At 48.6% G+C, this 24516-nt stretch overlaps 2 protein-coding genes across 7 annotated transcripts in view; both read left to right on the top strand.

The window, feature by feature from the left end:
• ppp1r13ba (protein phosphatase 1, regulatory subunit 13Ba) overlaps window positions 1-17353 on the top strand; it is a 60918-nt gene extending 43565 nt beyond the window's left edge. For 4 of the 6 annotated variants that reach the window (XM_036541890.1, XM_036541887.1, XM_036541888.1 and 1 more), the window contains 14 exons: window positions 1122-1223; window positions 3732-3906; window positions 6542-6738; window positions 7173-7337; window positions 7975-8167; window positions 8960-9100; window positions 12015-12142; window positions 12578-13034; window positions 13549-14336; window positions 14681-14818; window positions 14936-15069; window positions 16160-16326; window positions 16537-16736; window positions 17285-17326. In XM_036541890.1, the coding sequence (XP_036397783.1) occupies window positions 1122-1223; window positions 3732-3906; window positions 6542-6738; window positions 7173-7337; window positions 7975-8167; window positions 8960-9100; window positions 12015-12142; window positions 12578-13034; window positions 13549-14336; window positions 14681-14818; window positions 14936-15069; window positions 16160-16326; window positions 16537-16736; window positions 17285-17326 (3027 nt within the window). Of the gene's footprint in view, window positions 1-1121; window positions 1224-1794; window positions 1987-3731; window positions 3907-6541; window positions 6739-7172; window positions 7338-7974; window positions 8168-8959; window positions 9101-12014; window positions 12143-12577; window positions 13035-13548; window positions 14337-14680; window positions 14819-14935; window positions 15070-16159; window positions 16327-16536; window positions 16737-17284 lie in introns of those variants that run through there. The other 2 variants (XM_036541886.1, XM_036541891.1) reach the window with 2 other exon arrangements.
• A 2253-nt stretch (window positions 17354-19606) lies between these two features.
• sdsl (serine dehydratase-like) lies at window positions 19607-24032 on the top strand. The gene is made up of 7 exons (XM_036542976.1): window positions 19607-19892; window positions 20883-20922; window positions 21004-21143; window positions 21317-21405; window positions 22292-22519; window positions 22604-22728; window positions 23776-24032. Exons 1-7 carry the CDS (start codon window positions 19740-19742, stop codon window positions 23964-23966), a joined length of 966 nt encoding a protein of 321 aa, XP_036398869.1. The 5' UTR covers window positions 19607-19739; the 3' UTR covers window positions 23967-24032.
• Window positions 24033-24516: the final 484 nt, after the last annotated feature.

Genomic DNA, 24516 nt, shown 5'->3' with positions numbered 1-24516 from the left:
TCATGTTGTTGTTGTTGTTAGCGCCCCGGCTGCCTGGCAACGGGCAGCGTACGTGATGGTTCGAGCCCTGCATCGTTCTCTTTCTCTGTCGACACGTCTCGATGACGCTTTCTCTTTCTCCCACCATGTCTCTTTCCCTCTTGTTTATCTCTATCTGTTTCTCCTCCTCCTCCTCTCCTTCTCCACCCCCACCCCCCCCCCATAGAGGTTTTGTGTGGACAGAAGCAACACAAACGAGCCAGTTCCGCTTTCAGATCAAATAAAAAAAAAAATCTGCTTTTTTCAGATATTTGTTTTTCAGATAATTAATGTTTTTCAACTTCTCGGGCAACGCCGGGACGACATCAATAAAGACTGCCCCCGTGACTGGCGCGCTTCGCAGTTTGGTGATGCTGTAATGAGAGTGGCCTTTTGGCAGGTCTTTTTTGCAGACGCTGTGCTGATGGGCCTCGCAGAGAGACCCCCGGTATGAGCGATAATGAGAAGCGCACACTCCTCCGCTTGCGCTTTCCGTCTGCCTGTTCAGCCCGTCTGCTGCTGCTGCTGCTGCTGCTGCTGCAATTATTGCCGTTTATACGCTTGTACAGGGTGATGTACAAGGCCTGCTGTCTCACAAAGTCTGGTGCCGTTTAAAGAGATGCTCTTTTTACTGCAGCCATTCAGATAGAGCTGTTCATTCGCAGCAACGGCACCTCCTCAGATGCCGGCTCGTGAAGCCTTCGCTGCTGCCCTCTCCCCTGGATCAGTACCACACCCTGGCTCCGTTCTGACCCGTTCAGGGTGTTTTGTTTTGAAGAGGAAATGCCAAGGCTGTTGTTTGTCGGTGGCATCCTGTCATATAACGGCGGACTTACACCAGGCTAACACTTGAGGTTAAACCATCTCTGAGGCCAGGCTGCAGTGTTTCAAAGCCGCGGAGGTCTGACTGTTCAGAGAGAGCAGGAAGGTTAATGGAGTCATCTGCCAGAGAGCGTGTGAGGGGAAACGTGCCTCGCGCATTTTCCTCTGCGGCCAACGTGTCAGAAGGAAGGGGAGCTGACAGGCAGGACTAACCTCACCCTCTCTGTTTGTGTGTGTGTGTGTGTGTGTGTGTGTGTGTGTGTGTGTGTGTGTGTGCGCAGGTGGGGAACCCCCGAGTGGAGCTGACCCTGTCGGAGCTGCAGGAGATGGCCACGCGGCAGCAGCAGCAGATAGAGGCCCAGCAGCAGATGCTCGTCGCCAAGGTAAGCTGCCCTATTATCGCAATGACCTGGAGTCATACGACCTCACGTTCCTTCAGCCAGCTGCAGACCCAGCACAACATAACCCACATTTAGATGTAGATATTTCACCTGACACCGGAGGGGAGAGCTTGTGACACCCACTGACAGCTTGAGGCAGCAAGGCGGAGTGTGCACTTTGACGTATGCTCCTGGGAGAGCCCTCTCCAACTGCTGATGGCTTTGGAGGTAGCGCTGGGTTCCTTGCGTGTACTGATTGCAGCCCCTGCTGTTGATCCTCGCTATGGTTACCGATGCGGTCAGCTGTGTAGAGGTCAGTGGCCGAGTGCTGCCCTCTGGGAAACCAAGCTGATCTCGCACAACAGCAGGAAGGGACTCACTGGCCACAGGAAATGAGATCAGGAGGAAGCAGCAGCTGGTGCGGAAGTGGGCGGCCGCAGGTCTGAGGAGGACAGGACATTACCCGAAAAGGGTTGGGGGGGGGGGGGGGGGCTATACCCCTTCACACCCAGCCAGTCATTTCCTGTGAAAAAGGACTTTGTGTCCTATAGTGCCCAGAATTCTCGCACGGGCAATGCATTCAGGGATTCAAGGGAACTCAGCTCTGAGTCTGTTTTTTTAAAACATTATTTCAACTGACTGTTTTGGCTTTTCTCTGCGCTATTCATTGGAAGCTCCTTTTTAAAGCATTGTCCGTGAACATTGAGTGGATTAAGGTTTTTATTTGGATTTCATTATCAGTCGAGCCAAGACTGACTGGCAGAAGGTAAATGACTTTTTTTGTTTCTTTTTGTTTTTCTTATTTAACGGGAGAGGGGAATTCTTTATCTTTAAATGTATTCAGTATTAAAATGTTGTTGATATGATGACCGTAGCCCAGCAAAGTGAATTGGAAAAGCCTGAGTGTTTAATATCAGGAAGCCCCAGTCACCAGGAGAATATTGCCACTGCGGCTATTTATAGTCTGTGATGAGCACAAGCAAATCACAGCATTCTAGATGGCCTCGTTCTTTTAGCAAGTGAAGCATGAGAAAATGTGGCATCTCACTTCAGATACTGGAGCAGCCCAGCGTGCATCAGGGGTAGAGCAGGGAATTCTCCTTGGTTTTGGTGGGCCTCACGTGATGTTCAGGGTGTGTGTGAATGAATGTGTGTGTGTGCCTGTGTTGTTCTGCACTGGTGGTGGTGGGTCTTGAGGATTATTCTGTGTTTGTACTGGTTGGGTGTGTGTGCCTGTGTGTGTCTGTATTTGTGTGTGTGTGTATCTCTGTGTGTGTTGTTGTTGTTGGGCCTGTGCGGCTTGCGCGTTACGGGCAGCCTCGCTGTGGAGCCCTGCCTTTGTTCTCTCTCATTAAACACAGCATTCTGTCGAGTCAACACCCCAGGGCCAGCTCTCCCATCTGGCTTTGTATTTGTTCACTCTCCACCAGACTTTAACCTTAAAATCTTCCAATCAGCAGATACCGTTTGATTCGCTCAACCTGTAAGTATTCGTGTGCTTGCGTGGAGATTTTTCTCTCGATATTGATACAGTAATTCTCTTAGAGTTGACTCATTGTCAAATGTGTTTTGGCTGTTTACCTCATCAAAATCCTCATAATCATAAAACTCATTCATGGCAGTTTATTTTAGCGTTGTGCATTAATGCCCAGTGGTATTTTGTTTATGTGTGGTAATTTAATATTGGAAGTTTCTGTATTTGTGACAAGGAAAGACATCCTGCAAATGTAAGGCTCAGACTTAAAATATTAATCTCAAAATATGTCAAATTGATGAAGAATGGAAAATGGTGACTGGAAAACATACTAGTACCTGGAGAGAGCTGTGAAGAAAAAAGACATGTTAGTAACTCTCACAGCGTGGGCCCAGTCACATCACAAATTAAGGCAAAACTCATTAAATTTTGACACAGGATATCAAGCATCAGCCAGGAAATATTATTTTTCAAAATGTTGGTTATTCAGACAGAAGAAGAGGCAGTGTGTGGCATGTGTCTTCATGTTAACCGTGGTCAGCTGCTGTGATTTAAAACACCGACACAGGGTCTCTAGCTTATTGACAACAGCAGTTTGTAACACTTGGGCTGAGCTGACTTTAATTCTAAAGGCCAAATATCTGTAAACACTGATGGGTGATTACCTCAGGATAGCTCTGTGTGTCTGTCAAATGCAGCGTGAGTGGGGAGGTGCGTGTGTTTCTTTGCGTGTCTGTTTGAGGCAAAGCCATTGCGCTTTGAAATCAGTTTCTGAGTGAGTGAGAGAGAAACGGCGTGTTTGGGTCAAATGGCTGCGCTTGGAAGTTTGCGTGTCTCTGAGCGTTGAGTCATCGCACGCCTCCCCCCCCCACACAGCTCAGCTCGTTCAGGTTCAGAGGAGGTCAGCGTAAAGCGAACGGGGTAAGGCTTCTGGCCTTCTTGCCCCCGTCGCTGCCGCCCCGAGCGGTCCCCTCCCGTTGTGTGTCGTCGGCGCGGAGGCTCTGACGGAGGTGTCCTGTCCCCCCCCCCCCTCGCAGGAGCAGCGGCTGCGCTATCTGAAGCAGCAGGAGCGGCGGCAGCAGCAGGCGGTGTCCGAGAGCGAGAAGCTGCAGCGCCTCAAGGAGCGGGTGGACAATCAGGAGGCCAAGCTCAAGAAGATCCGGGCCATGCGGGGCCAGGTGGACTACAGCAAGGTCATCAATGGCAACCTGTGTACGTAGACCCGCACGTTCACACTCCCACCCCGTCATTTACCAACTGCACCCGAAACACAATCGTTCCCATTGCCTCATGTGATGATGAAAGAAAACAAGGCTTTACGCTCCAGCATTGGATTTAGGCCACAAGCCCTACATAAAAGCAGCGGATATAGAGCATGTGGGCTCCTCTCACTGGCCTGGTCAGCTAGGCCTTGTTCCCACACAGCTCCTTTGGGTCCGCAGCCGCAGTAACAAACAGCACTAGGTGGCATTGTGTGTTAGATCACACCTGATACTTAATGGTCAGCAGGGAAGGGATGATGGGGTTTTGGTGTGATTGGTATGAAAAGGGGAGGGGTTGTGGGTGGAGAGGGTTGCTGGATGTTATTTGTCTTGTGTGTAATATGAAGATAAAGTTATTAAAAGCAACTTTGAGGTTACACCCACACGTATGATTTTAGCGAGAACACTGCCTTTGTGTTCAAGGAAGCAGAATTCGCTCTCATTTCACCTCAGTTAAGATGGATGCGTTAGTCAAACATGGCATCAGTAATGCTTGTTAATATCAGGGAGGAATCAGAGATGCCTTTTGGCGTCTTCATTGCTAAATGTTTTTTGCTGGTAAGAAATGCCTTAATGATGGAATGATGGAAATTTAGCGTCTCATATCTCAGTATCTCAGTTCAGCATCACACAGGGCAACTACTACATGTGGCTGAGCAGATGTCCGCTGTGCAGCTGCTAGCAGTAGTCAGCTGCGCTATCCAGTTGTGCAGATGCATTAGCAACTGCTGTTGCTACCTACTTCTGGCAGGACTTATGACTGTGTTTGTTGCTCCCTCATGTAACTTGACTCCTGTAACTGGGTGCTCTTGGTTAAATTATGATTAGGAAGGACTTACAATCATATTTTGGTGCTGTGCGAACAATGCCACAGTTGCTCGGGAGGTTGTTGATTTTTTTAATCATCATTCAGATGATCTTGGGGAATTTAACAGTTTGTTGGGATGTTCTCCTGCCCTCAGAATAGCCTGGACTGAGGAAATGACGAAGAGTAGTGTTGACTACATTCACAGAATGAAGAGTAGAAATTGGCTGTTTTTATTTAACACAGGTTTTGTAACCGAGTAGTTAGTGCCACAGACTTGTGATCAGAAATCAGATGTGCACAGTTTGCTGCGAAAGCAGTCCTGTATTTAGGAAATCAGTTCACTTTAATACTCCAGGAAAGCACAGCAACCTGTGCAGAAGTGCACATGCATAGTGCAGGAGTTTGAAGCCACTTTCATCAATGCATTGAAGCATTCTAGCAAAAGGTTTCCTGTTGCCATTATCTTGTTTTTATGTAGTTAATGAATGTAGGGAAGGTTGTGCACCATTGATTAAATCGCACACAAATTCAGGTTCTTTCTAGCCTAGCGGTTGTGTTTGCATCAGGTAAATGGAAATGTTATGCTCAGTCAGCACAGCAGTAACAAATAACCTGTGTAATATTATATGTGTATTTTTCCTAAAACACTATCACACTCATTAGTCAACATCACATCTTAAATTACATGTAGGCAGATTCAATTTTAATCCTGGAGAAAGAAGTACAGAACATTTGATGCCTTTTTGGTATTGATTTCTTTAGTAAGCAGCTGCTTTTGAGTAAGCGGTGTGGCGCACGCACCTGATTTACGAGTCCGTTCTATTTGGCTGGTCACGAGGAGACCCGTGACCCTGTCCATCCCGCGCCCAGCTGGGCCGGTCACATGGCCCGTGGTGAGGCTGAGACCCCCGGGGGTCAGGATTAGCGGTCCGTGGCCCAGGGGACACAAAGCCCCCCGGCCGTCATCCGCATTATCCCTCTCAGACGGAGGAGCCGAGCCTTTCCCTTCCCTCTCACTCAGGCGGGAGCGCTTTCAACTGCACGTCGGACGGCTGAAAGGGTTAATCCGTGTCACTGTCACTGCTTTGGAGGGTTTCATGTTAAGATGTTAACCTGTAAATACCTGTGTATGTATGTACCTGTGTGTACCTGTGTGCCTGCTACATCAAATAGTCATGTGGCTGAAAGGTAGCCACCAAACGAAGAATCAGAGTAGGTTACATTACGTTGTTATTATTTAGCAGATGCTCTTATCTAGAGCGACTTATATAGGTTATAGTTCTGTCCATTTATACAGCTGGATATTTACTGAGGCAATTGTGGGTTAGTACTTAGCTGGAGAGCACAACAGCAGTGCCCACGGCTGGAATCGAACCAGCAATCTGTTGCAAGCGCTGCTCCTTACCAGTATGCTACACTGTTTTCTTACCCTGTGCTTGGTTTGTCATTACATTACACTACATTACACTGTTGACGTTTAGCAGACCAGATGCTCTTATCCAGAGCAACTTAGAATTGTATCCATTTGCAGCTGGATATTTGCTGAGGCAACTGTGGGTTAAGTACCTTGTTGTACCCAAAGTGTACAACAGCAGTGCCCCAGCAGGGAATAAAACTAGCAACCTTTCAGCCACAAGCCCCGCTCCTTACCACTACGCCACACTGCTGCCCAGTTTAGCAGGACTGAGCCAGGTCCAAAGCCTAAGGGTGGCAAATGGTGGCATGGTGACCGTGTACGCGTCCCCCACTCACCCACTTTCTCTGTGCCCCTCCACAGCGGCGGAGATCGAGCACATCAACAGCATGTTCCAGGAGAAGCAGCAGGAGCTGCAGTCGGCCGTGCTGAAGGTGGACCAGCTCACGCAGCAGCTGGAGGACCTGCGCAGGGGCAAGCTGAACGGCCTGCAGACGCTGAGCGGCCAGGTGACCGGCACGGCCGCGCTGGAGCTGCGCAAGCTCTACCAGGAGCTGCAGGTAACTCTGCGGCAGCGAGACGCGCTTTATAACTGCTTACTGCAGCACTACCTCCTGATAAAATAAAGTATAAAGTGTACAGCGCTGTGTACTTACTCATAGGTATATGTGCTGGACTTGTCAGGTTTTATTGAGTGTTACAGCATTCAGTAAAAAAATCCTTTCAAATGGAGGACATGAAGTGTACAGAAGTGCAATAGTTTGCACTGCACCAGAGGTAGACGTATAACAGCAGTAGACTAGATTGGAGCAGAGTCAACGGCTCTCAACCAGCCAAGAACATTAACTGAGATACTCCTGTTATGGATATCTTTCCGCACTTTCCTTTCTTTTATCCGGGTAACGGATGCTGATGTTGGAAGTCCGGCAGTGTATATGTGGCTGGAGTGTGTGACCCCCCAGGCGGACTGACCTCCCCCTTGTGCTCCCCGCAGATCCGCAACAAGCTGAACCAGGAGCAGAACAGCAAGCTGCAGCAGCACAAGGACCTGCTGAACAAGCGCAACATGGAGGTGACGCTGATGGACAAGCGCATCAACGAGCTGCGTGAGCGGCTCTACAAGAAGAAAGCCGAGGCACGTCAAAAAGAGAACGTCCCTGTAAGACACACGCACGCACACACACACACACAAACCACAAAAACACACAAACACAAACATACACATCAACTCTAAACAGACAGCCTGCCTGCACAGACAATTCTGGCTTTCTCTGTTTCATCGCCAGAAAGACCCACACACTTTTACACCATGGTAGCGCGTATACACTGATCCTGTGACCTCCTGGGAGGGGTCGTCACAGGCCCCAGTTAAACCAGACTCATCGTCAGCCCTCTCAGGGAAGTCGGCGAGTGCACAGGGAAGACGTTTGTGTGGAGAGCTGTAAACTCTTCCACAGCAGCACTTGTGCTCCTCTGATGAGAGCTCAGGCGGTGTGACGTGTCGTACACAGAGGCGGGAGGTTGGGTGAATGGGAGGTGGTGAAGGGCTCTCAGGCTTTCCGGCCTCGCCCGTGTGCAGCCCTTGCTCTCAAACGGGCCAGCTGGTTAAGTGCACCCTCTCACGGCTCTGCCAGCCCGAGCGGGCCAGCTGTCAGGATGCCGTTACCGCGGTTTAAAAGGGAAAGTGTGCCCTCTGAACCTGTCATTAGGGTGAGGGTTTTGTGCACTGCGAGGAAGGAGTTTGATCCGGGTGTGAACAGCGCAGCTGACTTGGCCCCCTTCCCTCCTCCCCGCAGCTGAACAGGATCAACGGGACCCCTTCCCCGCAGCCGGTCCCCGGCAGCTCGGGCCGGGTGGCCGCGGTGGGGCCTTACATCCAGGTCCCGGTGCCCGGCCGGCAGGACGGGGGCTACGCGGTGCCCCCCGACCCCCTGAAGCCGCAGTCGCTGGGCGTGACCGCCACCATCAACCACGCCCGCTCCAAATCAGGTCAGCTTCTGCCTGTGCTGTCCCCTTACGGCTCATCTCATTCAGCACCCAGCTTCCTATCCGCTTCTCTCTGCCTGTCGATCTATCATCTCCGCATGCCTCTTCACCTAGATACACTGCAAGGGTCTGTAGGGATATGTAGAGGTCGAGCCTTAATTGGTATGCTAATTGATATTTTACATGTTAATAACTCAGAATCCCGCTTGAGCCATCTCATTACCCTCTAGAAGTGATATAATGGGCCTAGTTTATTGATGTTGATTAAGGTATTGGAAGGGCAGAAAGGAGTGCTGGCTCTGTTTTTGCAAAGGTACTGTGCCCTAACGGAGAATTTCACATTAACATTTTTGAAAAATGAATTAATTTACACTACTTCACTTGCTTTTGTAAGTCTTTTTTCACCTTTAAAATGTATAGCATCTGCAAAAAAAAAACACCTTGTTTAATGAAAACATTGACATGTTCAATACATAGTCTGAAAAAGGGCAGCTGAAGCCAATACTTTAGAATGCGTAGTGCCTCTTACCCTCTGTTAGGGGGCGCCAGTGAGCCGGCACCCACCAGACAACCCTCAACCCTGACACTCCCTTATCTCTCCCCTATATCATTTTGAATCTTGTTCAAGTGATCTCTTGTTTTTTTTTTTTTTTTTTTAAAGTTTTTCTTGCTCAGTTTCCTCCTCTAACCTCTTGTCATTTGTATTCTTTTGTCTTTCCCTTCCTCTCCTGTTTTTCCCTCCCTTGATTGTGTGTTATGCTCGTTGTCGGTCTTGTGTTCCTCTCGGGGCGGCAGAGACCGAGGGGCGCGGTGTGAGAAAGCCCGCCGGCCCGTGGAAAGTCTCTGATTTAGACATCATAGTGGATCCTCTGTTGCCGTCCCCTCCCGAGCCGAGGCTGGGCCCGGGGGTGCCCCCGGGGGCCGACAGTGTGTCCCGTGAGTGTGCAGGTGCAAGCGGGTCGAGGGCTCTGAACCTTATCATTAGGAGGGGGCACGCAGGGCCCTGGCTGTGCTCCACTCTGTACACCCCCTGCCCCACACACAGACACACACACACCTATACATACACACACACAACACCGAAGCCCGACCCTTTCCCTTCTCACACACCCACAATCACTGGCACTGGTGTAGCATCCTCACACGGCTGAATACTTCTGTGTTTAGAGAGAAAATGGTCATTCTTGTTAGGTTTTAGTGGGTTAAAGTCGTTAATGGGAATTAAATTGAAAACGTTAGCTCAGAATAGAACACAATGTCTCACTGTTTGAATAACTCACTCCGAGGTATTTTAGCCACGGGCGAAAAGCCTGATCGTTCAGAAAGGTCAGCAGCTTTCAGAGCCTCTGAGAAGCCTGTGGGTACAGGTCATGTTTAATTCAGCTCAAATGTTTTAGTTTAAATGGGCATGTTTGAGATGCTGAGGTCAGGGTAAGATGATAACTGAGCGTATTTGGTTATGGGGTCAGAGAGAGGAGATTTATTGTTAGATAGCAGGCCAGAGGCGGGAGGCCTGGCAGGATGTGAGTGTTTCTGAATTTAGCCTCGTCTTTCCATGGATGTCTCGCTCAGGCCTCCCCCCCCCCATTCACCTGGAAGCACCGGGAACGGAACAAAGGAAACTCATAATATTTACACCGTTCCATACCATTTTAAATCCCAGTGTTGAAATGAAAGGTCTCGGATTTGTTTTCTGAGCTAAATCTGTTCGCTGAAGAAACACCGAACGGAGAGGCCAGGACAGACAATTCTGATTGCAGCCGAGTTGAAGAAACGACAGTGATTGTTGGTGTGTGGTAAGGGCGGGCAGCGGAAGTGCAGAGAGTGTGATATTCATGCAAACATGAGTACGTGCATGGATATGCCCTTTTGAGCACTGTGTGTTAGCAATGTTGCATGCGTGCATACGCGTGTGCCTGACTGCTGCATTTTGAGTGACCTGCACATGTGTGCCAGAGTGCTCTCTCTCTACACTGATAAGGTTCACTGTACTCTCTCAGCCACTGAATCTCTGATCTCTGTATCAGTCAAATTTACCTCAGTAAATTTGAATTAGATTCTACATCTCATGTAACGTAGCTTAATTAATCAAACATTCTCACTAACACATATTAATAGAATATTCATATTTGTAGTGTTGGTATACAGAATTATTCATAGCAAATGAAAGTGAAGACTGGGAATTAATTGTCTCAGTTGCTAGAGGACATAATTGACAGTAATCTGGGATAATTTAAAAGGTAATTCATTAATTTTTTCCAGGTGACATTCCTACTCAGTGTCTTCATTGTAAAATGTTCCAGTACAAATTAAAAAATATATATTTCTCAATGTAAATGTAAATTACTGAATATGCCAATTTTGGGAGGATTTTCAAAATACGAAAACAGTATTGGATTGCAACATCGAAAGAAGTATTTCTAAACATTTTTATTGCTTTGCAAAAACTGCCCTGAATACACACTGTGTATCCAAATGAGTTCTCAAACCTCACCCAAAATAATCAATACACCCCTGGAGATAAATGCAAATGGGAGAAATAACTATTCTTAGCCCATTGTTATGCTCCTGAATATGATTCAGGAGCATAATTAATGCCGCTGTATTCCCCGGCATTTGACGCAAGGGCAAAATTGTATGTTCCCATCAAGCAGAAATGTCTGCGTAACAGAAGCCTGTTGGCTGATGGGAAAAATCCAATTAGGAGAAGTTTACAGCGGGTTGGAGGGTGGAAGAATGCCGCTCCTTCTCGGAGCCTGAGAGGGGAGCCCCTCCCTGCACGTTGGGTTATTTTGGGCCGGCGCTGCTCTCTCACTGCTCCGCTCCGCCTTCCTTCCTGCGATTGTTCGCGGGCCCTCGGCGCCTCTTCCCTCATCCCGTCCCCGCGAGCGGGCCCTGGTCTCCTGTAGGCGGGGCGGGGGAGGGGGAGGGGGACCGAAGGGGGTGGGGGGGGAGGTGTGCAATGGGGTGGAAACGGGACAATGGAGTCTCTCTGCAGTGCCCCGCCGCTGCCGCTGCTGCTGCTGCTGCTGCCACTCATCACTCTGTGCTGTTTCATTAGCGGCGCTGATGGCCAGCGCCAGCACCGTAAAACCGGCCCCTCTGCGCTCTCGGCAGATAAATGTCTCTCGCTGCGTTTTCTGCCTCGCAGGGCAGCTGGCGCGGCCACTTTTTGGAAGGAGAAGCGCTTCGCAGCTTTTCGGCGCCCGTGCCCGTTTCCCTGCGCCCGACTCGCCACGTGCGCGCACACGCAAACTCGCAGCCCGCGGCGCTCACTCTCGGTCACCTCCATTTTGTCAGTTTCCCTCTGCAGACCGAGGTGGTGGGGAAGGGGGGGGGGGGGCGTTGATGTAATGTCCCTCAGAGCCGTGCGTGCGGCAGGCGAGGGTGCTGAGGCATGAGGGGCGTCGCTCAGACGAGGCCGTCTCACCCGCCGTCACCAGAGGGGAAGGATAGCCTCGGTTTGGGCTGGGACCGTGCCCGTGCCGGCCACGGGACGCCTCCGAAACGCTCCGAAATGAAGGGAGAGCGTTGTTAACGCTGCAGTCGGCAGCCCTCCCCCCGAGCTCCCCCTCAATAAAAACGTGTTTACGGCTCTAACTTTCAGAAGCGTTGGCGCAGTAAAAGGAGCGTCATTTGACAGCACATGCTGAGGCAGCTGTTTTTTTTATTTCATCTTCAGCGCAATCACAATCAATCATCTATCACAAATCCTGCAAACGGCGGTCTAATTGCCTGTCTAATGAACCGGCCAGTGTAGCGGAGCGCTTGGCACCGTAGCTTTAGTGTGAAACCGTATCCCTGCCTCTCCCTCTCTCACTCGGCCCCTGTGCCCCTCTCTCCACCTCAGCCAACGATGCCAACTGGCCCACGCTCAGCAAGGGCACCTCACTCAAGCCCTCTGACTGGAAGGATTCTGCTATGGACACAGGCAAGATGGTCGCTCCGGGCACCCCCACCATGACGCATGCGGACAAGGTAAGCCCACAGCCACCTCTCCACTAGGTGGAGCTCATCCTTTTGCCCCTCGTCTGATTTTCTCTTGTTCTCCGTGTCACCTCTTTGCCTCAGTCTTTTCCACTCTTCTGAAGTTACATTACATTACATTATTGGCGTTTAGCAGACGCTCTTATCCAGAGTGACTTGTATAGGTTACCGTTTTTTTTACCCATTTATACAGCTGGATATTTTGGCAAGTCTGAGTGAAGTACCTTGCCTCAGGGTACAACACCAGTGCCTCAGAGGGGAATCTAACCTGCAACGGTTACGAGTCCTGTTCCTTACCACTTTGCTACACTCCCACCCCCAAAATGGGATAGTTCTCCTTTACACCTCCCACTCTGGTGTTTGTCCTCTTTAAACCCTGTTATTTTATATTAAGCTTCTCACCGCAGTACCTGTGTGCCTCCGCAGGTGCTGGACCCCAGTAAGCTGGTGGGTTCGGTGCCGGCCTTGTCAAAGCCGCTGCCCCCCAGCTACGGTACCTACCCCAGCGTGGCGCTCCTGTCGTCCGCGGGTTCCACCAGCTCCCTGGAGCGCCGCAAGGACAGCCTGCCCCGGTCTGCCGCCAACCCGGCCTGGCAGAGGGCGCCAGTCCCGCCCGGCTCCTCCTCCCAGCAGATCCAGCAGCGCATCTCTGTCCCCCCCAGCCCCACCTTCCAGCCCGGCTCCCCCATGTTCTCCCCCGGGGAGAGGCCCGACCCCCCGCTGGCCGTGGCCGTGCGCCCCTACATCCCGGACAAGGGCTCCCGGCCCCAGTCCCCCAGGAAGGGCCCCCCGACCATGAACTCCAGCTCCATCTACCACATGTACCTGCAGCAGGCCGCGCCCAAGAACTACCCGCTCAACAGCAAGGCCACTGTCAAAGCAGGTAACGGCGGCACTTTCGGCCAGTGGCCAGGGAGCGGGAAAGAGGGATGAGTGATCGCTGACATGAACCCGCGGGAGTAAATGAAGCCTAATGGCATATCTGTCTTATAAACATGTCTGAATGATAGAGCTCTATGATTTTGTATGGTTACATTAATGTCTTTATTCGGACTTTATCACTTCCTGCCTAGTGCCAGTGCTGTAAATCTTTGCCCCCCCCCCTCATTTCTGAGTTTTTTCAGTCTGGACTTGCTGCCTTAATCAGAATCGGAATCAGAATCAGATTTATTGGCCAAGTATGTTAGCACACACAAGGAATTTGGCCGTTGGTGTCTCTCAGCAGTACAGACAATATACAGACAATGTACATATTATTTACAGACAATACACAATATACAAGCAATATACACATAATATAAACAACAAAAAATATACATAAAGTTCAAGTGTGTGTGGTGGTGCAAACAACAATGGCTTCTCAATGGTTTCTCTGTGTCATTCCTTATTCTGTGTAGTGTATGGGAAGCCGGTCCTACCCTCGAGCTCCACATCGCCCTCCCCGTTGCCCTTCCTGCACGGGACGCTGGGCTCCGGGGGGCAGGACGCCGGTGAGGACGCGGGGGAGAGGGAGGGTGACTCTGAGGGTGGCCCCTCGGGGCCCGGGGAGGCCCCGCCGAGCGTGGACAACATCCCCCGGCCCCTGAGCCCCACCAAGCTGACGCCCATGGTGCACTCGCCCCTGCGGTACCAGAGCGACGCCGACCTGGAGATCCTGCGCAAGAAGCTGGCCAACGCGCCGCGGCCGCTGAAGAAGCGCAGCTCCATCACGGAGCCCGAGGGCCCCAGCGGGCCCAACATCCAGAAGCTGCTGTACCAGCGCTTCAACACCCTGGCAGGGGGCATGGAGGGCGGCGGCGGCGGAGGCGGCACGCCCTTCTACCAGCCCACCAACCCCCCCGACTACATGGCCGGCGTCCTGGCCGACATGGACAACGGCAACGCCGCCAACGCCAACCTGCCAGAGCCGCCGGCCCACCTGACGCCCCCCGGCGAGCCGCCCGGCCCCGACCCCCTGCCGCCCGCCCCCGCCCCCTCCTCCGACGCCAACGACAACCAGCTGCTCCCCCCTCCCACCGAGGAGCCCGCCCCCACGCAGCCCATCCTGGCCCCGGACACCGCCGAGGACGACAACAACAACAACCCCGCCCCCACCGACACCATGCCCAGCCCCATCCCCGAGGCCGGCTCTCCGGAGGAGGCGGGGACGTCTCCCCAGCCCGTGACGCCTCTCTCCCAGCCCACGGTGAGCCCGTCACGCTCCAGCGTCTCTGTGATGAGCCAGAGACCCACTCTCAGTGTCACACCTGACTGAGCAAGACAAATTAGAACTGCAGTGTGTCGAAAGGACTGTTAAAAAAAAAAAAGTCAAGATAATGGAATGAATTTCAGCCTAAATTTCTAAGTACTGTTAAGAGTGACTCTGTTGTGATTATTATGGGGTTATGAGTGCACCCAGTGGGCTTCAGTTACCCTGTGTGACTCTGTAAGAGGTTATTCTAGACTGCTCAGGGTGAAGGAACGAGCTCTTGAAGCATGCGGAGAATGTTGTTTCAGACCCGGCTGACCTCTCCTCCCCCTTCCCCTCAGGTGAAACGCACCAACCTGAAGAAGCCCAACTCGGAGCGGACGGGACACGGCCTGCGGGTGAAGTTCAACCCCCTGGCCCTGCTGCTGGACGCCTCCCTGGAGGGAGAGTTCGACCTGGTGCAGAGGATCATTTACGAGGTACTGAACAGCAGGATTGGGCTGGGCAGGCCAGGGCTTCTAATTCCCCCACAGTTCTGTGCCAAAGGTGTCCTTACCTCCTGTGTTTTTAACTCTTGCTTGCTGTGCTCTCGGCAGGTGGAGAACCCCAGCACTCCCAACGATGAGGGCATCACGCCCCTGCACAACGCTGTCTGTGCTGGCCACCACCACATCGTCAAGTTCCTGCTGGACTTCGGGGTCAACGTCAACGCCGCAGACAGCGATGGCTGGTAAGGCTCGGCTAAGCATCCTCCTTCCCTGCTCGACCCAGGACCAACTGACCTCAGCCTCACTTTGTCTGTAGATGTACGGATCATTTTAGTTAACGTTTTACACAGGCTTGTGAACTCAGCACGGAGGGAGAGTTCTGGTATTTGAAAGTAAGAGCAGTAGGATGAAGGTCCTTCCGCTGAGCCATACTGAAAGTAGCAGGGTGCATTGTCTTCATCAGTACGAAACATCTTGGAACGCAGTTGCCATTTTGTAAGGATCTGGTTTTCTCAACAATTTTCTTAGTTTACGAGGGTAAAACACACACTTTTGGTTAAACAAACTCTTGGGGTGAAACAAACCCTTTTGCTGTTATTTTTACTCCCAGGTAGCATTGTTTTCATGAAAATATAAGCATTCAGGGAAGGAAATTGAAAAATAAACTGCAAACCACTGTGCAGGCCAAGATATTTTTCTCTATGTAGAAATCTGATTCTGATAATAATTCCTGAGTTCAGTTTGACTGAGATTGCTTGGCAGGCTGATTAGAGAGAGGCAGAGAAAGACAAGGCTGTTGAAATGTGCGCTATGAAAGAAATAAGTGATAACATTATTATTCTGGTTTCCTTATGAATTAATGCATGCAACTCTATTCATGTGTATAAAGTCTGATGCACGGAGTCACTTCAGATTGGAATTTTAGCCAGTCAATGCATATTCTCTGCAAAATCAGAGCAGAGAACACATCACAAAAAAAACACAAAAGCCAGCTTATGGCCTTCTTGTCAGTAGCTCTGAAAAGGAAGTGATGGTCATAAGAAAAGTGGGCTGAGTCACCACAGAAAATTAGATAATCAGATTGAAATAATCAGAATAGACCCTGTTGTGCTGTCATATCAATGAGAAGGGTAGCAAAACAGTGATTTCATAAAGTGGCAGTGACTCATGTGTGGCAGTGAGCAGCTCACCCCCACACACACACATACACACACGCGCGCACGTACACACACACACAGACACGCACACACGGCTGTTCTCGAGCCGAGGACTCCTGTGTGTAAATCGGTTAACCCGTCCCTGAGTAAAGCGTCTCCTCTGTCACATGACCAGGACCCCCCTGCACTGCGCCGCCTCGTGCAACAGCGTGCACCTCTGCAAGCTGCTGGTGGAGTCGGGCGCCGCCATCTTCGCCACCACCATCAGCGACGTGGAGACGGCGGCCGACAAGTGTGAGGAGATGGAGGAGGGCTACATCCAGTGCTCCCAGTTCCTCTACGGTGAGCGGCGCCGCCCAGAACGGAGCACAGGGGGCGCTCTCTGCGATCCCCCTCTCTGCCCTTTCCGGTCATGCTGCGCTCCTAACATTGTTGAGTCCTTTTATGTGGCTTTTTGGTTGTGCTGTACTCCGCCTCACTTGTGAGCCGCCTTGGAGAAAAGGATCCGCCAGATGAGCAAATGTAAACGTGAGCGGCCTCTCTCTCCCGCAGGCGTGCAGGAGAAGCTGGGCGTGATGAACAAGGGGGCGGTGTACGCGCTGTGGGACTACGAGGCGCAGAGCTCGGACGAGCTGTCCTTCCGGGAGGGGGACGCCATCACCATCCTGCGGCGGAAGGACGACAGCGAGACGGAGTGGTGGTGGGGCCGGCTCAACGACAAGGAGGGCTACGTCCCACGCAACCTGCTGGGGGTGAGTCCCTCTGCTGACCACTGCGGCCACACTGAGAAGATTAACACAGCTGTGATACTAGATATCATCACTCTCAGTATGAATAAAAGTGGTTAGTAAATGTGGGTTAACACATGTATATAGCTGTTATTTAATTTAAGAGAAAGGTATAAAAATAATGTGAGTAAATTGTACATGGTGGGTGTAGGCGACTATTTGAATACCGTAATTAACAGTTATGGATATTTTTTAGAGTTCGCTCATTCACCTTATGTACTGGTGGTACCTCTACACCTCATACTCCTTGTATGGGGTTTTTGTATGCTATATTAAGATAATTACATTAAGTTGCAGTTACTAACTGCAGAGTGAAACAATTCACTCATTATGAGAAATCACAGCTGTTGTCCTTCACACATCAGTTTTGAAATTAAACCAATTAGTATGTCCTTATTTCTTACATGCAATATTTCGAACTATAATACCTGAAAAGGCAGCGCCCCCTGCTGTTAAACCTAGCTCAGTGCTGTCTTTTGGCTCACTGGCTCCTGTTTGTCTGTCACTTGCAGCTGTATCCCAGGATCAAACCCCGACAGCGCTCGCTGGCGTAGTTCCCTTCCCGGCCTGCAGAGTGGGGGGGGGGGGGGGGGGGGGGCACCGGTTTCTCTTCCTGGGCATGAAACTGGACCCACGGGCAGTGACCGGGCTGTGGTGCTGCCATTCCTGTGTCAGTGCCTCCCCTTGCAGGGGGGCAGTGGCGTGGCTATGGCGGACAGCAGACCACGCCCGGACAGCGGCCTGGACCTCGGACGGACTCAGCCAAAGCTGTCAGCATCCCGCGTCCGGTTCATCTCAAACCCCTTTTTAGTTTTCATTTCAACGCTGAGACACATTTCTAATGGAAAATAAATACATTACTCACCGTTTTTATTTATTTGTATTCGTTTTTGTTTTCGTTTTAAACACTGCCCCTCCGCATTCAGGAACGTGGTCTTTTTTTCTCCCCCCATTTCCCTTTTATGTTGGTTTTCTCTTCCTTTTGTGACAGAGAGGGGATGCGAATGTGATGAGTAAGACAGAGAAGAGGTGACGCTCTCTGCGGAACGGCGGAGAGGGCGGTTTGAGTCAGTGTTTGCTGTTTGTTGTGTGAAGAAACAAGCCCTGCAGACGCGTCTCCCATCGTCTGCTGGAAGAGTTCGGAAAGTTCCGGAAAGATTCAGGGCTTCTTTGTAGCCGGAGAAAAGAGAGGAGGGAGTCGAAGGTGGTTTTAGGAGACTGGGGCCTGCGGAGCCGTACAGAGAGATTAGGACGTTGTAGTGCAGCAGTAGAGAAGTGCAGTGTAGGTGTTTATTGATTGAAATGACACCGAGGCTCGGAGGAGGAGGAGGAGCGGGGGAGGGTGGCGAGAAGAGTGAGAGTGCTGAGGACGTAGGTAGTTTCTTTGCCAGAGGAGCAGTCTTGTGTTCCTCACAAGGCCACGGTCAGGGGAGTGATGCAATAACTATTTAACTACAGCTTTGTGCGTGAGAACAGAGCACTTTGGAGAAAAACTACTAAATGTAAATGCTTTTTCATTTAAAACAGACTTTCAAGGAGGGTCTCAATCAAAGCCTATATCCATGCATTATTTTACATTTAGAAAAGAATTTGTATGTTGCATAACATCCAGTCACTTCTCCCCACGTTTTAAGTGTTATGTAATTTTTACCCATCCAAGCCAATGCTGTAAAGAGCTGGACCACTGAATATACCTTGTAAATACTGTGGCGAGAACAAGTGACTATTTGCTGTATGGAGCATAACTGACATGCGGGTTCTGTATAGCGTACAGACACACTACTCACGCAACATGTTATGTAAATGTGCACAATAAAACAATGCTACGGCATGAGATGAGGTGTGGTCTTTTTTTCTGTGTCTGTAAAACTGGTCTTTGTGTGTGTTAACGCAAGATGCATTTGTATGAGTGTTACAGATTAACAACATGAATGAAATGGAGGTATACTTACTTCACCTACAACTAAGCACATTTGCACATTGAGGAGAGGACTTCATTCAGCTGCCCTATCCCATAACGCAGTGCGCATAGGGAGAAGATGCGCTCTCTTGCAGTTTTCTTGGTACTGTTACCCTGCAGCAAGTGCACTTTCACAGTGAAGAGGAACAGCTCAAATATCAAACGACTCATCTTTGTGTTCTGTAGATATCCAGTCATATCAGAGATTAATGATGGGAGAATAATTTGGCAAATTTTAAAATGTGGGAGTTGTTTTTCTTTTCAACTAATCATCATGTCGTTTCCATAATGAAACTCTGGGGCCACTACCTTTGCAGAAATATTTGATAGCAGCTGGCATACTGGCCCTGTTGCATTTTCTCACTCTCAAGCAAATTGAACCGTGTTTGATAGACAAGAATGTTCATAGCCAACTATTCAAGAATACGATTAAAAGTAGTCAAGTAAGGTATTTTTAAAACTTTTAAATGATTTCAAAACCGATCATTTCATAACAGTATCATTTCTCGTGGAAACTGCAGCGCAGAAGTTATTGAGAGGTACATAAAACGTTTATTGTCCGTTTTGTTTGGTATGCGATTTCATAATTAACTGATGACCGTGATGGAACTTTGAACTAGTGGTCGCTAAACTGGCAAGATTTCTGCGCCAGGGCGCGATTACTCGGGAGGCTGTAAGAGACGCTTTGTTTCGAGTTGCATGAGATACTTTTGGAAGAGGGTAAGTGACCTGGTTTCATAATAGTGTGGATGTTTGTCAAAAGTTGGCTACTGCAGATTAACTGAATATTTAACAGCAGGTCTAGAGAAATATTCACCTCTTTCAGGACAGCCCCTGCACACATGACGCATGCACATTATGCGTCTTGCTGCAAAGATACTGCACACCTGACAGCTAGTTTGCTGGCTGCATGATGGAACGAAAAGCACTACAGAAGCGCTTTTAATTAATAGAACAACGCGTCGATCGGTATTTTAAAAAGAAACTGCCAATTTATTACAGGAGCCATGTCGAATTCAGAAGCCTTCCATGTAAACACTCCGCTACTGGAGAGTCTTGACATGTCTAAAAGGATTGGGACCACTGTATACCTGAAGATGGACAATGCCCAACCTTCCGGCTCTTTCAAAATCCGAGGAATAGGACACCTGTGCAAAAAGGTGAGCTTTCCCACAGCAAAAGATCCAACAAACCTTCAGCTACACATATCGCGGAAAGCCCTTTCAACAGGGGTACGAGCATTTTAAACGTGAATTATTAGTACATGGGCCATTAAAACAAACACGTGTCCTGGAAGCATTCCGTATATTATAATGGAATAATGTAAAATTACTAATGTACGAGACTTTGCAACGGTAGCACGGAAGTACAGGAAAGACACGGAAACAAATGTTGAACCCAAGAGCGTCTATAAAATGGCTGTCAGTATTTCTACAGCCGTTGCATTTCTGCATAGCGCTCTCTTGTGTGCACAAGGGGCGCATGCTGTTGGGAATATACATTGTCTTATTGTCAATCACCCTGCGCCTCCACGTGGACGTGGAGAAAGGTGTAATACTGTACTTTTCCTGTACTGGATAAGAACAGCCATCCTATCACAGACAAATAAAATATTGTTTACAGTGGAGTGTTTAATATTGCATGTATTATATCTGTAAGATTGGCAAGACAGCAACGTTTGTTACAGAATGAATAAATTATCACCACCATGTCTCATGCAAGAAATTATACAAGAAATGTATTAATAAACGAACGGAAGACGAAGGTCTCTTCAGCCTATGACGAATAAATGTGGACCTTGTCAGAGGCACAAGGTCACGGAATTTAGCTAATATCCTCCCTACATACTCAAGCTTCACTCCAGCATCTAGCTGCTACCAGCCATGTGAGTAGCTAACTAATGGGAGACACCTTTTTCTCCGCATGAAATAAGTCTGATGCTCCAAATGACTACTAATGGATGCCAACACACGTTTAAGATACTGAATGGCAAAGGAAATACTTTCAGATGTATAAGTGGGGTTAACATATAGTACCTTCTCCACTCAACTTCTCCTTGTACCAGCACACATCGCAATGCCATTCCTTTATTCTAAAGTAAAATAAAATGCAACTTCAGATATGTTGTATCCTTTGTTTTTCCCCTGTAGGTTGCGGGTCCTGAGTCCAAAGGTGTCGTCTGTTCTTCAGGTAGGATTATGGAAGTGGGCAATTGAAAAAATATTTATACATACTGTACATTTTATCATGCTGATTGTATATCGTGAGCAGGTGGAAATGCTGGCATGGCAACGGCCTATGTAGCAAGAAAACTCAACATTCCCGCCACCATCATCGTTCCTTCCTCCACGCCTGAGCTGGTGATCGAGAAGTTAAAGGGCCAGGGAGCTACAGTAAGAGTTGTGGGCAAGGTAAGGAGGGCAGTGTTGATGGCAACAAGCGACAAAAATCCAGACTACAAAATCTTTACTGTTAAAACAATAAAAAATGTATAAAATAACTGGACAGTAGTTGAAGGCCAAATGCACGATACAGGTGTGAATTCCCTGACTTCTCCCTCTGTGTGTGACGCCGTCCCCTGCAGGTGTGGGATGACGCCAACGCCGAGGCACTCCGCTTAGCCCAAACTGAAGGCCTTACCTTTGTCCCACCTTTCGACCACCCTCTACTCTGGTGAGTCGTGGAAGCAAATTCAAAAAGTTCTCCATACACAGATCAGCATTTGGGTTGTTTGTCTAAATACAGAGCACAGACCACTGTCAGGTCACAACAGACCCTGCAGTAAGTAGACCGTAACTTCCCCTATCTGTCTGCCCTCATTGGGATTGATATGGTCGCCGTTGTAAGGGGTGTGCCAGGCCTCAGAATCCTTATTGTGCCCTTGGAGGTACCTTCAGGAAGCATAAAACCCTGGGCCAGGTCTAAAGATATCCCTTCAGCCCTTAAGCTCTCATTTTAAGAGTGCTAGCTGGCACGGTCTTGATGTTTAGAGTTATTCCAGTCGTTAGTTACCATGGTCAGGTGGCTCAGAAGCAGTCCTTAAATAAGTAAGCCCTGGATGAAAGGAACGGCTATGGTGATTCTGGGGTAGGAATCTTTGGAAATACAACAGCCAAAGCACTGCCACATTCCTGACCTGCATTGCTTGAGATAGAGGTGAATTTCACTGGGATCAAGACTTTTATCATATTTATGTAAAAATGAATCAGCATATGAAAGTTAAGACTGTGTATCAGTAATGAATCAGCTGTCATACCACCAAAACTCAACTCTGTAGTGCTCCCACACTAGCACCTGTCCTACACAAAATTCCAGAGAGCAATAAAACAGTGTCTGGATAAGTAAGCAAGGAAGTTAATTAGTGAAGTGTTTTTTTATATATAAATAGATCCACAATAAATACATCTACACGTATAAATTGTTTATATGTGTAACGTGGTGATAATTCTGATTCTGTGTGCGTTGTTAACTTTGAATCTGACTCTGGGTACAATAAAAAAGAATGTGAAATGTGACTGAAAGAATTTACAGCTGTAACAAACATCCATTTTGCTCTCAGGCAGGGGCACGCCAGCATCATAAGGGAGATCAAGGCCTGTCTTCTGTCCAAGCCTGGGGCTGTAGTTGTAGCGGTGGGGGGAGGAGGGCTGCTCTGCGGAGTGGTACAGGGCCTGAGGGAGGTGGGCTGGGGCGATGTTCCCATAATCTCCATGGAGACCAGAGGTGCGGACTCGCTGAACGCATCAGTGAAGGCAGGGAAGCGAGTCACCCTTCCGGACATCACTAGGTGAGATTTATTTACCACTTCCGCTTGCTCCAGTGAAATATGATTGGGAGTTTCATTCAGTTACATTGTGTATGTATTTGGCAGTGAGGCAAAAACTCTGGGGGCCAAGACTGTGTGCAGCCAGGCCTTTGAGTACAGCCAGGAGGGCAACATCATCTCAGAGGTGGTGACAGACTATGAAGCCCTGCAGGCCATTGAAATCTTTCTAGGTGAGTGTCTGTTATAAATATATCCAGATCTACATATTTCTATTCAATCTCTCAAAAAATCCTTTTTCAGTTGTAATAATAAGGAGATCTTGGAGAGCTGTATAACAGATGTTAACAAATAAAATATCGAATTTTACTGTATAAACATAAAAACAATGAAGATATAATGGTAATTTTTACTAATATATTTTCATTGTTACTGTATGTTTGTACAGGGGAAGTAGCACATTTATTTTTCTAAAAACTTTAATGTATATATAGTGATATATCTGTTGCATGTTCAAAATATGAAGAAATCCCATTCTGTTAGATTCCCTGGGGATTTGTCCTAAATTTTTTACATTCTTGTTTTAAAGCAATAGTTTCAAGCTGTCCAACCCTCATTGTATGCATGATACTGTTCTATGTAAATGTCTGAAGGGAATATTACCATTTAAGGGGATCAGTTCATTACAGCCATTTATTCCTAACAGACTTAAGCTGAGCAAACTGATTTCATGGAAATACAATGACTTATCTGTGCTGTTTTTTAACAACTTCTAAAACAGGGAAAAATTCCACAATGAAACCTGGATTAAAATGCAAATCCACAGTATGAAGCTGCAGCCCTCTTAATACTAGGCTGGCTAGTAATGCCAAAGTTGGTTCTGCTCCAAAATGCTGTGAAACCTCTGCAGCAATTGTCAAGGTTCCAACATGTTTTAATGAGATATTAGGTACTCAGAATAAGCTGTCCTTGGGCGTAATGTTTACTTGTCGGTAAGCTGGCATACTCCCTAGCCAATTATTGGATATACAGTATGATGTTTGCTCATACCTGCCATGACACTTGCGTGACTTTCAGAACAACAGTCATGATTTTCTTTCCAAAACACTCTGTGAACCTTTGCATCTTGGCATTATTAGTGCCTTTTAGCTAACTCCTACTGTCCCCAAACCCTAACTACCACTCATTTTCATTGTAACATGCTGTAACAGGTTGTTTGATTGGTTGATTGATTGATTGATGCATTGACTGAGTGGTACTGTCTTGCTGTGGGCGTGCAGACGAGGAGCGGGTGCTGGTGGAGCTGGCCTGTGGGGCGGCGCTCGCTGCTGTGTACAGCGGCGTGATCCAGCGGCTGCAGGACCAGGGGCGTCTGCCCCGCCCGCTGGGCCCCCTGGTGGTTGTGGTGTGCGGCGGGAGCAGCATCAGCCTGCCTCAGCTGCAGCACTTGAAACAGAAGGTGCAGAGATGACCGGGAGAAGGCCACCTGGTCCGGAGTGTTCCATCATGTGACGCATCACTGCTTGTGACAGTTAGCCCCCCCCATCTAAGTAGGACTGTAAATTCCAGTTGCAGCTGTGCACTGATTTTTAATCGTGCTTTTTTAAGATTAGATGATACGGTTTAGAAGTACTATACAGTAGTCATAATAAGCTTTGTGTGTTAGAATATATATCTCTGAATACCATGCTTACCCGTAGTAACAGTGTCACAATATGATTTACCTTACTCAAGGGGTTTTAAAGAATGAGCTTGGTAGAAAACTTGGTAATTATGCAGTGTCAAAAATCACAAGAAAAAAAAAAAAATCTATTTCTCACCTTATAGACCCTGTATAAATAGGGATTTTTTTGATGATGTAACAGTCACTGAATTCAGTCTCATGCATTACTCAATATTTTATTTTTATTAAGAAAGTAATATAAACTAATTTTGAGTATCATTTGTGCCAAATGTGTTTCTGACATGAGTTGCAGTTACTATATTTCACCACCAGAGGACAGTAAAATATAAAATTAGTT

The sequence above is a fragment of the Megalops cyprinoides genome, chromosome 12 (genome assembly GCF_013368585.1).
Source record: "Megalops cyprinoides isolate fMegCyp1 chromosome 12, fMegCyp1.pri, whole genome shotgun sequence".
Lineage (NCBI taxonomy): Eukaryota > Metazoa > Chordata > Actinopteri > Elopiformes > Megalopidae > Megalops > Megalops cyprinoides.
Note: the sequence above shows the minus strand (reverse complement) of the source record. Positions and strands in the feature narration are given on the sequence as shown.